The 17177-nt window shown below is 36.7% G+C and overlaps 1 protein-coding gene across 1 annotated transcript; it reads left to right on the top strand.

Moving 5' to 3' along the window:
• Positions 1-213: 213 nt before the first annotated feature.
• Positions 214-6880, top strand: LOC108374902 (ficolin-2-like). Its single transcript, XM_017630945.1, has 3 exons — positions 214-244; positions 6081-6717; positions 6778-6880. Exons 1-3 carry the CDS (start codon positions 214-216, stop codon positions 6878-6880), a joined length of 771 nt encoding a protein of 256 aa, XP_017486434.1.
• The last annotated feature ends 10297 nt before the right edge of the window (positions 6881-17177 follow it).

Genomic DNA, 17177 nt, shown 5'->3' with positions numbered 1-17177 from the left:
GAATAAGAAGACGAATGCCTGGATGAAAAGAAACATGAAGATGAATACGAATACGAGGACGAAAACAAATACGAATACGAACACGTACACGAATACGAATACGCAGATGAATATGGAGACAAATATAGATACGTGCACGAAGGCAAATAAAAATACAAAGTCGTCGACGAGTACGAAAACGAACACGAATCGAAAAAGTACACGAAGACGAATATGGTGAAGAAATTCCACGACAAAACCGAATGTGAGGACGAGTGCGAAGACTAATAGCAAGACAAGCTCGATTACAATGACGAACACGAATACGAAGGCTTACGAAAAGATTATATTTTCATAAAAAATTTTCGGTTTGTAAAGCAGTTGAAGTCGTCTTTATTTTTTTTATAAATTTGGGTTATAGTTTTTTAGAGAAAATAATTGTCTGTAGTGTAATTAAGTTATTTAAAGTTAAATAAAAAAATATACAAAATCATAGCCACTTTGCAGTTATTGATCGGTAGCTGTTGTACAAAGAAATATCTATAAACCGCCGATGATCCTTTCTTACTCCGTAAATTCCAAGATTGACCGCAATTTTCCGCCTGGGCCTTGTAACAAGAGTGGAAGTTCCATTAAGATCGCATTAGCACCAAGTGAGTTTTGCGATTATAAATATGTAATAACACTTGTATATAAGTATGAAACAGGAATTGCAATGGACTAATTTTGTTTAAAAAAGGCTAGAAGAGTAAAATCCATGCCGAAAAGAATATTTTTTTTTTTTGTAAAATACTTGGAACGGATCTTAGAAAGGATTGTCAGGGCCCGAACTAAAAAGAGATTTGATTTTTAGCAGCATATGGTGAAGTCGAAAAAGTAAAGTTAAGAAACCATCAAACAAGAAGTAATACTTTATCCACAAAACACTTTATCCACAAAAATGTAAAGGACTCGATTTTTGGACAGCATCTTTCTTATTGTATCTGCTATATTGGATCGGCCAATTGAATTTCACGATTCTATCACCGGCGTCGAATTTAAAGACCTTAAAAATGTTTTTACCATCTTCAAGATCTAAAATTTCGCACCAAGAAATATATTACTTTTTCTTTGGCGGTCCGTCTTTTATTAATTATCCGACTTTCACCATTGGCTGATAAAGATCAAAAACTTTTTTTTTTTTAATTCGTGCCTAGACAATCTTTTATAAAATCCAGTCCAAGTATTTTACTTATTTCAGTAAAAGATGATTCTCTAACATGAAAACAAGCTTTTCCGTGCCTTTTTCGTTAGTCTTAAAACGTAATTTTAAAAGCCTCTTCTAACCTCATTTCCAATATCTTAATTTATTCCTAAATTTTACCAGATAAGTTGAAACTTTAGATAATACACTAAGAAAAAAGTTGAGTTGGAAAAATGAAAAAAAAAACAACAAATTCTAGCTGCTATTTCGGGAATCACCTCGTCTGCTCATCAGTCTTCTTTTTCTAGAATTCAACACGATATATAGTAATATATATAACATAACCATGTGCTAAAAAAAATTTATTAAGTTGACGTAGCTAAACTTTTTTCCCAGTGTAATATTATAAAAACCAAGATCCTTTTAAACGAATGATGACATTTATTTGGGATCGCGGTTCTTAGCCCAATGCAATAATAAGCATCCAAATCGGTTCATTAAAAAGAAGTTATGCGAGACAAAATGACAAAATTTTTTTCATCTTACATCCGCCTCTGGACAAAATATGTACCCAACGTTGGTAACGGTAAGACCGGTACTTTGATGTAAGCTGGTATACAAATTTTCATGTACATAATTACGAAGTACATACTTATAAGCAAATTTGTAAAAATCTTCATTTTTTATGTGCACTTACTTATTTATTAAATTGACCAATTGCTTACTATTTGATGTCTTACAAAATAGCAGTACGTCAACAGGGAGTAAGTGGCAATTAATCTTAAGTAGTAGGACGGGCGCAATACAAAAAGTTGTTCAACATAAACACCGAAACTCACTAACAGACTAAGGCTAAGTGCAAACGGCCAATGACTTTCGAAAGTAACCACTTTAATTGCACACCCCACGACGAGCAGTTGGACCCTGCTGCCTTTGCTTCCGGTGCTTTGTTTTTTTTTTTGTTTTGGGTTGCAGTCGTTTGTCTGCCGATAAAATGTCGAAACGCCGCACTTACAAATGACTTAATGACTTCATAATTGAATAATGGCATGAACTGACTGCTGTGCCACTTTGACCCTGTAAATATGCCTCCAGTCACTTTCTTCCGCTCAGCGAAATTTGTTGCACACAAATATTCATACAAATTTACTTACTTTCGCAATTCGTGCGAATCATCATTCCTATAAAATCAACATTAAAATTGAAATTACAGTGGTGAAAATAGCGGTGAGTGCAAAATGTTGAGCACAAAAGCAAAAACAACATAGAGCAATTGTATTCAACACCATGAAGCATTTGTTAAATGCGAAGTATTACCAACATTAAAGGCGTTGTAATGGTGCAAAATATTCACGCACACATACACACACACCATATAATGGACTGTTATCGCACAGCTGGAGGGCTGGCTAGCTAGCAAGTCATTCCGTTGGTAGCCGCATCGACGTTGACGCCGCTAGTCTGTATGTATGTACATATGTAGTCGCGTCGAGTGGAATAAAGCCCCCTTGGGGCAAATTATTACAGTTGTCGTTGCAGAATAGCTACATATAATAACAACAACGTTTGCATTAAATTTTTGGTACCGCTGCTTGGCATGCTGGTGCGAATGGAGATGTGCCATTTAAAGAGTGTTAAAAGGTTGCGGACACCCATGGATTTTTGTCCTTTGTACGTTTTCGCTTCTCACTTGTCCTTTGCCTACTTGGCACTGCTGTGCCGCTTTTGCTATTAATATAAAGCCTACGGCGCCGAGTGAAGCTAACACAAATGATTGTGACCATAAATCAGGTACCGTTGACATGCGCTCCATCAGCCGCGGGTGTGTAAACGATGGGGGTCATGAGAAGTATGTATATGCATGTATATGCCGCCCTTAAATGATGTCTACTCGTATAGCAGCTGGTGTTTTAAAGCCAAATAAATTTGTAATTCTTAGTTGTTCATTATTCTTGAGTAGCTACTCTTTAAATGCTGAATTGCGATGACTTAAAATTTTCAAGGAACGACGCAATTGTTTATCCAAAATTTGTACTACAATGCAATTTGTTACTCTCATTAAGAAAGAGAGCTATAGCAAGGCCACTACGATGCATTCGGTTTAAGCACGGCGTCTACCCGTCATGAGATGCGGCTGCAAGCTGATGTTGGAAAATGGAGTCCCCATGACCGAACCCCTGTCAATCGGCTGAGACTAATCGACCGAGGCCCGAAACACCAAGCAATGAGAGTGTTTCCATTGTTCCATTTGAGGTCCAAGCCTCGACTCGGATCACTATCTTGCAGCAGCCAAGATCTGCACACGCCTCCTCGAACCAAAGAAGACTAAATTTAAATTTAAAAAAATCTATGAAATCAGGACGTCAATAAGCTGCAACCCCAACATACGCCTAACAAATTCACCACTCGGCCCTCAACTCTGCTTTCGGAGAGCAATCTTCAACAACAAGATTTGAGCATGAAGTGGAAGCACAGCTCTCGTTCACTTCACAGTGGGGCAAAATGCTATTTAGCCTGGGGGAGGATGCATAACTCGAGACCCCAGTCGAACAAGAGGGAATTCGAGTTCCACCACCTGACAATGGTGAGTTAAAAATAACGAAAGCTCCTTTGGATGCGTCTGGGTCGATGTATGCAAAGTGCATGATCCTATATAGAATGTAGTCAGAGTATGTACTCGTATCTTGGCTTATCTTTATCCCGAAAGTTGGATTTCGCTAAAAAAATATTTCGAGTTTTACCTCATTTGTGCTAAACACAATGGAGAAGATATATGCAATACCTAATACCAAAATGGACACTCTGTAGCTGACACCGCTGCATCCAGGCTACCACGTACATTTTTATATAGGGCAGAAAGGTCCACGGACACTTTTCAAGACCATCTGACCACGAATATCCAAAGCGCCTTCGAATGCTGAGAAATATTGCTCTATCCTTACTGCGAACCACTTACTGCCTTTGGAAACACGTCCCGTGTAGGCTTTTCGCCAGACCCCAGGAAAAAGAATTGTACAGCCAAATAATAAATAGTAATTGGAAAGCGCGCCCATTCAAACCAGTATCGTTGAAAGCGGAAGTGGGGAAAACCTTGTTCAGTTCAGCTATGCGGATAAAATAGCCATAAGAGCTAGAACTTCCTTAGCCACGATGAATTAGTCACTTAGAAATAAACGGCTGGTAAGTGCTTGCATTGTGGGAACAATACCCATATAAAAGACGGCAGTACAGGAGGTAGAATTAAAGCTGGATCATCTACACTTAACCATAGATAAGGCGGAAAAACGAACTCTACTTACTTTCGGCAGAGAGTGTTTTGACAGTAAACAATTAATACATACATATAATCAAAAAACATGGAGAAGTTAGACACTCAGCTCCCGTTAACCCTGTCTGTCAAGTTGATATATCGCGGACAATGATAAATGAGAATTCAATATCGATTTGTGAAACAAAACAACCTAGAGTGCCTCCCTACTGGAAAGCCGTTCCAGTATACAGACGGTTCGAAAACTGCAGAAGGCATTGTAGCCAGGCAAATTTCAGGCAGAACTTTACGCCATAAGTCTGTGTCTTAGCTGGAACTATCATGCTCAGCGATTGCCATGCGGAACTAAAGCTTCTTTCGTCTTACAAAGTCACATTCGGTGCACAGAGAAACTTAATTGCTGCCCCAATCACAATTACTTACACTTCATATACGAGAATTATGGATAGCAGGCCAGAATGAAATAAAGGGGAACTGTGAAAGCGGATAGACTATCCAGGGGAGCGGCGGTCACAACCCCAGTAATGCCTAATCCCTACGCGCCATTAGGTTTAAATACCATCAAAGGACATCTTAGGCTAAATGAAGGGCATGAGAGAACAGCACTGGCGACGCACTGCAGGACTACACCAGACGATGTGCCTACTTCAAGGATATAGTTTAAAGAGATTATAATTTCTAATCAATTTAACCAAAGAATAAATTAAGAATCGTCATAAGCATTCTTACAGGACACTATAGACGGAAGTACCATCTCCAGTGGCTTGGTATTTGGTGAAATAATCTCTGCCACGACTTCGGTTAGACCAAAGAGACCCTTACATATTCTAGTCGAGTGCGATGCGATTTTTAGATAATATCGGCCCTATGCGATCACATTACGACCACGTTCACTTCCTACCCTCTAAAGCTCTACTGAAACTTTTAGGGGCCTAGGGATTAACAGAATCATTGTGAAGAGCAGAGCGCTAAATGCATACCTCTTATTAATATCTATCTCTATATCTGGGAAATACTACGGCCTAGTCAGGGCTGCTTATAGCTTATCTTGACGGCCATGCCCAACCCAATTTGTATAAGCACAAGATGGATCCATCTACTGAAACAAAATATCGACTTACAATAAGTCTGAAAGACGACGAGATATGAATTGTTAAGAATACTCTTAAAAGGTACTTTCTATAGAATGCATACAGTAAGTATGTACTTTTGTATGTAAAGTAGGGGGAAGCTGTTCTATGTATTCTCAGATAATACATATAGTACGTACTAAAAATACTTGGAAGTACAATCGCAAAATGTCCACCTTCATTATCGATTGATAAGTAGATATTTTATTGCTCGTAAGCTCTAAAGTGTCTGATAACTATATTTGATTTGAGCACTTCCGCTGGGCATCTAAATGATATGGTTAGACGAGTTAATTTCTTGTTAAAACCAAATTTAATTACACAAATAAATAGACAATAAAATCACCAAGTTCCTAGAAAGTGCACATCTTATCTAATCAATCTGATAAGAAAATAAGTGAACGCCACTTCAGCGACCCAAAACGCATCTGTTTATAAACGTCGTCGAATATTATTCGCTCAACAGTCTCTCCTCAACAATTCGCAATGTTTTGTTTACGTTTTTGCTGTGCCATCTTAGTTGCCGTGTTCGCCACTTTCTGTTTAGCGAATGCACTGCAGAATGTCACCGATGGACCTCTAACGAAAAATTCACTTGCCCGTTCAGTTTACGCATCTTCATTGCCGCGAAGTTGTGCAGAAGCATTCGCAGCCGCTCGTAGCACAGCACAGAGTGGCATCTATCAGTTATACCTGCCAGAATGGTTTGAACACCCGTTCTACGTGTACTGCCTAAAGGATCCTAATGGTGGCGATGCTTGGACAGTATTTCAGCGTCGCCAGGACGGATTGGTGAATTTTTATCGCACTTGGCGGGACTATCAAACTGGGTTTGGTAATTTGGATGGCAATTTCTTTGTTGGTTTGGATAAGTTGCATGCCTTGACACAAGTGGAGTTGCAAGAGTTGTGGATTGAAATGATGGATTATACGGGCACACATGTGCATGCGAAATATGAAAGCTTCGCTGTGGGCGACGAGGAGGAGAAGTATGCGCTGAATATTATAGGCAAATATTCGGGCACTGCCGGCGAGGCGCTAAAAGATTTTCATGATGGTCAAAAATTTAGTACTTTCGATGAGGATAACGATGAGTATGTGGACAACTGCGCCGAGATTTGGAAAGGAGCTTGGTGGTACAAGGATTGTTGGTGGAGGTAGGCAATGCAATGAATTTTGTAGTTTTTCTTTCATTAAAGAACATACTAAAATTTCAGTAATTTGAATGGCATGTACAACAACTCATTATTTTGGAATGGACGCTATCCAAACAATATGAAGTACACCCACATGGCTATAAGGCCGAAGAAACGGCTATAAATCACTTTATTGTGCAGCCAATGCTGAAATTAGTTGTTGTAATTAATTTCTTATTTTTGGAGTAACTAAGTTTGCTACACTTACATATAAAAAAAGACATAAATCATTAATGTAGAATCGTTTTATATATAACCCACGAATTTGCCAGCGCCAAATATGTTTTTTTATTAGTTTCTACCGTTTATGAGAAACGAACTAGCAATTTCGTTTCTGGGACCTAGATTTGATCTTTTCATTGTTGTCTTATAAAAAATACTCCGCCAAAATTTTAGAGTCAACGTGCTTATTTGTCAGATTTCTCTGGATTATGAAAATCTCTTTGCTATAGCGGGGAATTCCACCTTATGAGCCGAGTATCAGGAGAGTAATTTAAGGAAAGAGTTACATACTTCTGGCAGCAAACCAAGGGAACCATTGCCGCGATTAAACGAAATATGTATGTATATTAGGCGGGATGGATGGGAGAAGGAGGGGATAGCGTACGGAGAGACGGGTATCAGAGTCGGTGTGATACTCTCTACATTAAGATTGGACACCCAGTCGTGCTATAAAGCCCGTTAAGGTGTTTCCCTCTTACATTGCAATTCTGGCTAAGATAGTAAAAAGTCTTTCGTAAGACAAACGAAAGACAGATGATAAGATAGTTCGAAAGACTTTTATTATTCTAGCACAAAAGTTTTAGAAGAAAAGGTCTTTCATTCACCACTTGTGGTGAAAATCTATTTTGAGAGAAAGCACTTGTATATCACTTAGCTCGCGTGACTGCAACCTTCGCAATGGCCGAATGGGCAAGGCACAGACGTGCCAATCGAGAAATCCGAGTTCGAGCCCTCGAGCCCTGACGCAGCTCAATTTTTTTCGTTTTTTTTAATAAACATTTTTTTTTAATTAAATTTTTCCGACTTTTTATTTTTAAATATTTTTTAGTTTAATTTAATTTTTCGAAACTTATTTTTTCTTTTTTCATTTAATTTATTTTTTACTTAATTTTTTTAATAGTTTGGTTATTTTTTAAATTTCATTTAATTTTTTGGAACTTATTTTATTTTTGTCTTTTTCAACAATTTTCTATTTTTTAGTTAAATTTTCTTTATGTTTTTATATTTTATTGTCCGATTTTTTTAAATTTCATTTACTATTTAGAGTTTTTTTTATTTATTTATTCTTTTTTAAATTAAATTTGTTGTTCTTTTATTAATTTAATCTTTTTCTAAATTTTAAGATATATTTTTTAAGAAAAATATATATGTATATATTTTTTAAGAAAAATATATATATATATTTTTTCTATTTCATTTAGTTTTTTGGATCTTATTAATTTTTATTTAAATTTTTGTTCTTGTTTTTAAATAAGAATATTAATTATTTAAACTTCTTCTTAATTATTATTTTTTCATGTTTAAGCACTACTTCCTTCTTTTTTCATATTATTTTATTTTTCTAATTTAATTTTCTATTATTTATTCATTCTTTAAAAGGAAAAATATATATTTTTTTGTTTAATTTACTTTAAAAAAAAATTAATGCTAAAAGGCAAACAGCATAATGCTAAGACCTCCTCGTTAGCAGATCTTTCAATTCATCTTTCGAAAGACAGTAAAGAGCTTTCAAGATAGTTGCCAGAATTGACAACTGAATTACGAAAGACTTTTGTCAATCGAAAGACTGTGGTGAGTTGTAAGACAGTTGCCAGAATTATCCTGTTAGCCATCTTTGCAAAAGTCGTACATAAAGCTTTTGCTGTGGAGTTATAGGCAGAAATCACCCCAAACTTTTTCTCGCTTATCACAACATCTAATTTTACCTGGCTGCTCATGATTTCCATTTCAATGATTTCGTAAAAAAACCGGCACTAATTTTCACTTCTGTCCTCATTTTACTTATCAGGCTTTTACCTCGCTAAGGGCTAGCGCTAATTACTGAGTTTATTGTATTAGAAATTGATCCTCTAATTAAGTTTGTGAAACGGCGGGGCATAAATCCTTGTAGGAGCTTTAAAGAAAGTCGGAGTGGAACTTATTATGGCACTGTATTCCTTATCCATTTCAGGTATACTACTTTTAAAACTTAACCAAGCAAATACTTTTCCAACGATAACTTCTCTTGTACAATATTTTTATTTATTTATTTACCGTATGTGATTGCACCTACATACCTATATACTTGTACATATGTATATTTATTTTTTAAAGCTGCGCAGATAAAAGTCCACTTCATAAACCCACTCGATGTAAATTCTCTTACTCTATTCAATCTGCTAGCATGCCACACTTTGACGATGAAAAACAAACAGGAATATTGAGTAATGAAATGTTTCCATTTGAGAGGAACCATCAACAGGATAACAGCTGGACGATAGTACTCGTTGAAAAAATAGCGAATACGCTAGTCATGTTTATTTAACCTGCTGCCACAATTGACATCGTCGAGGGAGATGTATGTATATGCATATACGTAAATGTATGACAGATCTAAAAGCACGCAAATAGAATTGTGTTTTATACCTACGTAGGAGTAAAGTACATATGTGCATTAGGGTGGTCCTTTAATGTAGGAAACAAATTTTTACATCAGATTTCCTAAGCCTCAACCCCTACGTCGATGTTACTATAGTCGAAGATATCACATATAAATTTTGGCCCCGATTGGAATCGGTTAAGGCGTGGCGTACAGGGGCAAACTTCAGATTTCTCTATGAAAACGTCTTAACCGACTGCAATTGGGACCAAAATTTGTATGTGATATCTCAGACTTTAGTAGTATCGATTTTGGGTATTAAATGAAAAAAATATTTTTAACTTTTTGAATCTCCTTAGAGGCTTCTGGTCGTTGACCCCTTTGCGACACGCCTTAACCGTAGTATCAATTTTGGGTATTAGATGCAAAAAATAATAATTTTAATTTTTTGAGTATTTATAATCTAAACTTTGCCCCCTGTGCGACACGCTTTAGCCGTCTCCAATCGGATCCAAAATTGGTATGTGATATCTGTGATCGTGGTATAACCGACTGCAAAAAATTGTTCGTTTGATTTTAAGGGCTACCCTAATGCACATTACAAAGTTTTGAAGCGAGTGTACATCAGTGTATTCTACAAGTGCTACTTGATTTTGCATACACACTTACAATAACTTCACCACATAGGGACTCTTACTTTGATATTTGATATTTGATATTTTTATTACACTTCGTGCACTTTTAAGTGAACTAAAAAAGGTAATGAATATCTTTGTTGACACTCCGTGGATATTTCAACAACTACAGTTGGCATGCCACATAAGCTCTACATGATTGAGGGTCTCTTTTTTTATCACCTCTCACAAAATACGCACACATAGGTATAAGTGCCAATAAGCTATCTATGTCTTGATATTAGGTCCCACACTTTCTCAATAATAAGCCTCTATGTGAGCGTCAGCGTTATGATGGGATCATAAGCGGATCCAGAACTATAATAGCAGAACTAGGAGAAAGTAAGCAAGCAGTAACTGTCACCCGTGGCTGCACTCAAGGCGGAGTCTTTTCGACCCTACATAGAAGGGCAAACGGCGCCAGAATAAATATCATGTCGGATAGTCAGGCAGCATTAAAGGCCTTAGACTCATTTAGAATGACATCAAGCCTAGTGGACAGTTGTAAATTTCTTTTGAATCGCCTAGAAGCCCACCATAGAGTGAGGGGTCACAGGCAACAAGATCAACGGAAATTAGGTCAATTTACACTATTTCGCACACTGGTGCGAAATAAAGCCAATTGACATTATTACCTTTTCACAAGCGAAATAAAATCCATTGACTTTATTGCTCTTTCAAACATTAGTTTTGCGGCGGCAGTGTGCGAAAAAGTGCCAATTGATCTCATTTCCATTGATCTTGTTAACTGTCACCAGAGTGCCGCTGCAACTTATTTACGCTGGAAGGCCGTTGCGATCTTATTTGCGAAGTACAGCAAAGCCGGAGTCTGGCGATTTGCTTTTGATTTCTGCCAAAAGGTATAATAAAAGGGTATTGCAAATGCCAGTTTATCCCTAATTTGTAGTTCGAATAGTCTTTCGATGGTCTTAGAAATGAAAGAAGTTAAGCATTGTCTGTATACAAAATTTTGTTGAGTCAGGGGACCAGTGTCCTGATTTAGCAATCAATAAGGCGGATAGCTTACCCCAAGTACACGGAATGTATTCCCAAGTATTACTAGGCTTAAACAGACATACCTACTTTCTATTATATCATCAATGCAGCTCTGAATTAGTGGTGGAAAGTCGGCATCACCAACTGCAGCTTTGAATAGATACTACCATGACTAGGAAAGAATGTTACTCATACGCCATGTATGAACTAATAATGAAATCGCAAAAATGAAATTATTACGCATTTTTATTTGACCATTCACATCTTTATTTATCAATCAATTTTCTTCGTTGATAGCTTGACAGGCTTTAATACAAATCAAAAGAATTAACAAAAAATCTTCTAATCTTAAATTTTCCCCAGTTAAAGTTTGTATTTAGTCATTCACAATGCAAACTTCAAATGAAAATATCTTGCAAAAATTACCGGATCGGCACACAGGACTGTAATTTAGGACTAAAAATTAAGTTTACATGTTTCGGCGTTTTTGTGTAATTTCAAAACTTGAAGTAGTGAAAACTGGAATGTAAAATTAAGTAGAAATAAAAATAAGAGTTCAATAATTTCGAAACCCCGACTGTTAATCATGGCGCTTTACTTCCAAATATGTAACATAGAATTAAAATAAAAAATGAACACACCCAGCACGAACAAATGCTTCCCTATCTCCTTCCCAGTGCATTGAACTGCGAAATCCACTTAATTTCATTTGCATTTAAGGCAATTTCACGCCAAGGCAAATTCATTGTATCCACAAGTCATCAACATCACAATAGTCATTATTTATTCAAAACGTGTAAAATCAATGATCTGCATTACAATAATAACAATAATAAATAAAACAGAACAAAAAAGTGTAAACAAAGCCACCAACACCAAACAAACGCGCCGCCTCCACACTCACTTAACTTGTAAAAGTTCACAGCTAAGGCTCAAGCATGCATAAATATGGCAAAAGCTAAGCCAAGAACAAGTCGGCGAGTCATTGAAAACATTACATAATAAATAAATGTATGTACGTACGTACATACATATGCACATCTAAGCATGTACATACGTTAATCCTGCTAGCCATGCGGTCCTGCGAGTCAGCGCGTCAGCGAACCACTGAACTCCAACAACATAAAAGGTGATGACGTCTGCTCAATTTGTTTGGTCGATTTATTTATTAGCTTCGCTTTTGTTGGCAGCAGCAGCAGCAGCAGCAGCAGCAGCAATAACGTCCGCGACAGCGATGGAGGGCGGCTAAGCGGAAAAATCTCCATGTTTACACATGGCCTGCTGTTGGCTGCTCGTGCTGCCGTTACTTGCGGTGATGAGGCTGCTGATGATGATGATGATGGTGTTACCTACTGGACATTCTGACACGTGCCCACTGGCAGAAGCAATGACTTCGTATGCGGTAGCCGGATGTGAAGAATACGCCGCGGCGCTGGTGATTGGCTTTGGTTGGCGCTGGCGCTGGCTCTGGCTCTGGCTATGGCTATGTAAACGAATACGAAATGTGTGTTGTTATGCAAATATTTGCATGACGTGTTGAAAAATGCTACTAAAAGTCGAAAATCTGAAAATCTCTGCTCTTTGCTATTGTTGTCAGGCATGGCTTGGCATGGCCGTGGAAAGGAAAAGTTTGATCTGGGTATGGTTGGCGTTGCGGGTGTCCTGAATTGCGGTGCAGCCTCAATGCGCTGATGTGACGTGCCATGAGTAGGCAAATACCATATGTAATTGAAACAAATTCTTTGCTTACATTGCTTTCCCGCGGGCGTGAAGCTTTCTGGTGCAGGAGAACATAAACTCACCGCTATGAGTAGGAGTGAAAGTAGCGCGGAGTTTTCAATTAGATTTTATAGAAAGGGCGTGTAATCCAAAAGTTAAAGCTCAAATATTTATTACTAATTAAACTATTGATAAACATTGTACTTATTAAATTTTTTTACCAAAGAAACGAGCCTAAAGTTCAATATTTTCCACTGAAAATTTAGCCACTTTTTATGAGTAAGACGCATTGTGCTTCGATCACTTTTTTTCGCATACAAATTTATACATCTATGCATTTATACATTTATGCATCGCATCATAAATTACAATAGGTTTTTGATGGCGGTATACATCCACATAATGAGTTTCGGTTTTAGTGCCCAATTTATGCTGAAAATTCGTTGGCTATGTAGGTCTTCCGTCTACGGCCATAGGTCCCCTAAAAGCTCCAAAATACGCAATGGGCTGGCCAGTAAAAAAAAAATCGCTAGTATTAAAAAATGGTAAGATAAACAATTTAGCATTATTAATGGAGAATTTGTTAGTTTATATAATTTGTATATAATTTGTTTAGTGCACTCTTCTTTCGTTTGACATCCATATTGTAATATTTCAATTAAGTGAACTTAAGGTTTAAAGGCAACCCTTTTGTAAATAAAGCTCTTTTAAATATATTTCGTTTGACGTTCATATTTTAATAGTTCATTAAATTTAGTAACATCTTTAAAGAGGTGGCAACCCCTTTTAAAACATTTCCGTAAAACAAACATATTTTTTGACTTGCTTCGTTTAATGTACTAATTTAATTAATGTTGGTAACCCAATTCAATAATATTTTCGTAAAAAAAATGTTTCTTATGTCTGTTTCGATTAACAAGTAATATTTCATTTAACTAAAAAGATAGGATTTCAATTTTACCAGAAGATAACCCTTTGCAAAATATTTTCAAAATAAAGATTTCTTAAACCTCATTCATTAGCCACCCATATGGTAATAACGAAGTGTTACTTATTTGTAAAATTGAATTAAAAGTTATGATTAAGTGGCAATCCTCTTTACAATTATTTCGTAATAAAGCTTTTTAAATTTTGTCGCTTCGCATCCATATTGTAAAAGTTTATCGAACTTATAATTTGATATAGAATTTTACTTTGTAAGCAGGTGGCAACCCTGTACAAAAAAATATGCTATATATTAATCCAGGTCATAAGCTATCTCGCAAACTTTCACATGTTATATTAGTGAAATTGCATTTAACTGGCTAAGCTGGCGGCAACCCTCGTTAATATATTTTTGAAACAGGTACAGTTTTTTAAAGCCTCTATCCTTTGATATCCATGTTAAAATATATCATTTAACTTATTTATTAAACTAGTTTTAACTTTTTGTACAGGTGGCAATGCTTTTGAGGAGTATTTTTCAAATATCCTTCTTGAAGCGCTTTCGTCTGATGCCGGTGATAATTTATTTAACTTAAGACAAGTTTTCGAAATAAATAGTTTTGGCAACCCTTTCGCTTGACACCCGCACCGTAGTAATTTATTTATTTAATTAATGAATGTTAACGTTTGAAAAAGATGAAAAAATATCCTAAACGCTAATCTAGGTTATAACCGATCTGTGTGCCAAATTGAAAGCCGTTTGATAGTGAAAGAGCAACAAACATACTCACGCGCTCAATCATCATTCACAAATTTTCGCATTTATAATATTAGTAGGATAACCAGATAACCAGATAGGTGTGAACACCTACTATAAGAAGTTATAGTGTTTCAAGACTGCTTTCCGAGTGATCTTCTGCTGTCCTTTCCAGAAAGCTGAATGATGGCGAAGAATCTAAAGAAAACATAAAGTCACATAGCAGAAATATACATAGATTCACTGCGCTGCATCTTACAAACTTAAATTTATTTCAGTTTTCAACCTCGACAAATATTTTAAATTCAAAGTGGTGATGGAATAGAATCTCCACTTCTTACTCCGACCATATTTATCTTCTCCTTTCCAAATTATTATCTCATAGAAATCACATAAAGGCGGCGGGAATAAATATGTATCTAAAAAGTTAAGCCAAGCCAAAGCACACCGCGCTTATTAATTAAGCAAACACTTTGCGTAAAAGGCGACAACAACAAAAACAGCAAAAGCAAAAATATCATGCAAGCTAATTGCAAAAACGCTTCAACTTCATTCGCATGCGAAGGCGAAGATGAAGGCAAAGTTATTTGCAAATTTGTCGAAACGTTTGCATAATATTTGCCAACGCCAGAGTCAAAGGTGTGGACTACGAAAAGTAATTTAGTACGCAGATGAGGTGTTAATTGCGTGACACGCAGCCGGTATATGGTGTCGACGTGCCCAAACTGCACATCTGAAATGTTGGAAAACTTTAAAATTCAAATAATGAAAGAAATGAATTTGAAATTTTCTTGTGGCTCGCTAAGAGTTGACGCCACCGATGTGGCAAGTGAGTTTATTCAAATGAACCTGCATTGGATTTTTGTATGTATGTATGCCCGCTAATAGCTTCTTGCTCACATATTCATACAAGAGCGTGTGTGGCTATACGAAAATTTAGACATTAATTTACGCGAATGCGATGCTTTGCCGCCTGTGTAAGTATTGTAGTATTCGAGCGACTGGCTTCTCGAAGGTGTTAACATGTGAAGAGCTTCCTGCTAAGCGGCAGATTTTGTGGCATTAATCCTTGAAGTCAGGTGCTCTTAGTCACATATGTACATACTAGGGCATTCAATCCCGAAGTATTTTAACGATTCCGGGATTTCGGGATGCTAAAAAATCTTATTCACCATTTTTGGATTTTGCGGTAGGCTCACCGTTAGCGGCAATCAAAAATGAAAACACGCAGATTCATTGCCGCCACATCTGGGATTACGCAGCTTAGTAAAAGAGTCCGTAATTTAATGTTAAAATATTTTTATACTGTTCTTAAATATATATATTTATTGTAGAAGCCACTTACGCATATTTGCAGGAATACAATTTCTACTAAACCACGCCAACAAAGTAAAATGAAGAACAAATTTTGGTGCTCTTTAAGACTGGGTTTCATGCCAAGAGTACGTAAATAAATTTACTCGTTTTCATCTCGGGATCTCGGAGCTGTAATCCCGGGATTTTGGGACATATGCAAGTGTTCGGGATCCCAGAATGCCGGGATTGAATGCCCTAGTACATACATACATTTCCGCCGACAATTAAGTTCGAAGATGCGAACGTACCGCCCACAGTGAATTGCTGAGGTTGCTGTTGTTGTTGTTGTTGTTTTTTATTGCTGCATGTAAGCTATAAATTTGACAGCGTGCGCACATTTACTTTCTGATTAAGCTGAATTGTTTTAGCTCCATCTCCATCCATCCGGTGCGGTGAAAGGGCGGAGGGACGAAAGCTGCAGGATGCGTTTAAATTTTTTTGAACATTTCCTGTGCGCGCTAAAGGGTTAATATGCGTCATAAATGTTTCTGAATCATTTACATACATACATACATATTCACCTAAAGACGTGAAAATGTCTGGGTACAGGCGGCTGCAAGTACACACACGCACATATGTATGTATGTATTTCGTTGGCTGAAGCGCACAAGCTGAAATAAGGCAGGAAGCAAGCAAAGCGTTTCTAAGTTTCCCTCATAGCCATGAAGTATCGTTCTGTTGTTTTTGTGTTTTTCATTTAACATAATTTTGTAGCGTCTAATTTGCTTTGGTGCTTCGGGCTTGCTTATTAAGCAATTTACAAGATACTTAGACAAGAGTTATGTGCAACATTTTGACAAAAACTCATTTAAATAAGATTACGTAAAGAGGCTGTCTAATTTTCTGAGCTCAGTTGTTTTTACTTTTATTTGCATCTTTGTTTAATTTTAAAATAAGCAGCAGGTAATAAAATATGTAAGCAAATGTGAATTAGTTTTTTTTTCAGGTCTGTGTAGTTTTGAGAGCTAGGGTGGGAAAGGGCAGAAAAGTGAGTGTGTTACACACGATTTTGGTGTGTTTGTTGAAAGAGAGTAGACTCCGATGAGTCTGAATACGTAATGGTTGGGCGGGCGCTCACTCTGTTGAGACGAATATTGGAACTTTTATAAATAAGTTTTTAGTACTAAACTATTGGTTTGTCCTTAGCCGCTTCACTTGGCCCTGAGTGTATGAAATTTCTGCGTGCTTTCACATTTTTTCTTTTTTCACTTTCTTTAAAATATTTCCATTTTGTAACCTTCTTAAGCATCTTTCTTGTGACACCCTTATTAGGTACATATTTTAATTGCCTACCTAATTCCCTTAACTAAAGTTGAATTTAGCTTTTTAAATGGGTGGCAGCGCGCCTATATGTATAAGTAGTTTGAAAATAAGGCCATTTTATTGCTTCCCATACTGTTATAAATAATTTAAC

Source organism: Rhagoletis zephyria, unplaced genomic scaffold, assembly GCF_001687245.7.
Source record: "Rhagoletis zephyria isolate East Lansing unplaced genomic scaffold, Rhagoletis_zephyria_1.1 Rzeph_scaffold_08251, whole genome shotgun sequence".
NCBI lineage: Eukaryota > Metazoa > Arthropoda > Insecta > Diptera > Tephritidae > Rhagoletis > Rhagoletis zephyria.
Note: the sequence above shows the minus strand (reverse complement) of the source record. Positions and strands in the feature narration are given on the sequence as shown.

What these genes read in the sequence shown, in the direction of transcription:
- LOC108374902 (XM_017630945.1), top strand. Translation starts at nt 214, where the DNA reads ATGGTGAAGAAATTCCACGACAAAACCGAAT. An exon ending in ATTCCACGACAAAACCGAAT is followed by an intron (nt 245 to 6,080) that starts GTGAGGACGAGT and finishes GTGCCATCTTAG; the next exon opens with TTGCCGTGTTCGCCACTTTC. An exon ending in TACAAGGATTGTTGGTGGAG is followed by an intron (nt 6,718 to 6,777) that starts GTAGGCAATGCA and finishes CTAAAATTTCAG; the next exon opens with TAATTTGAATGGCATGTACA.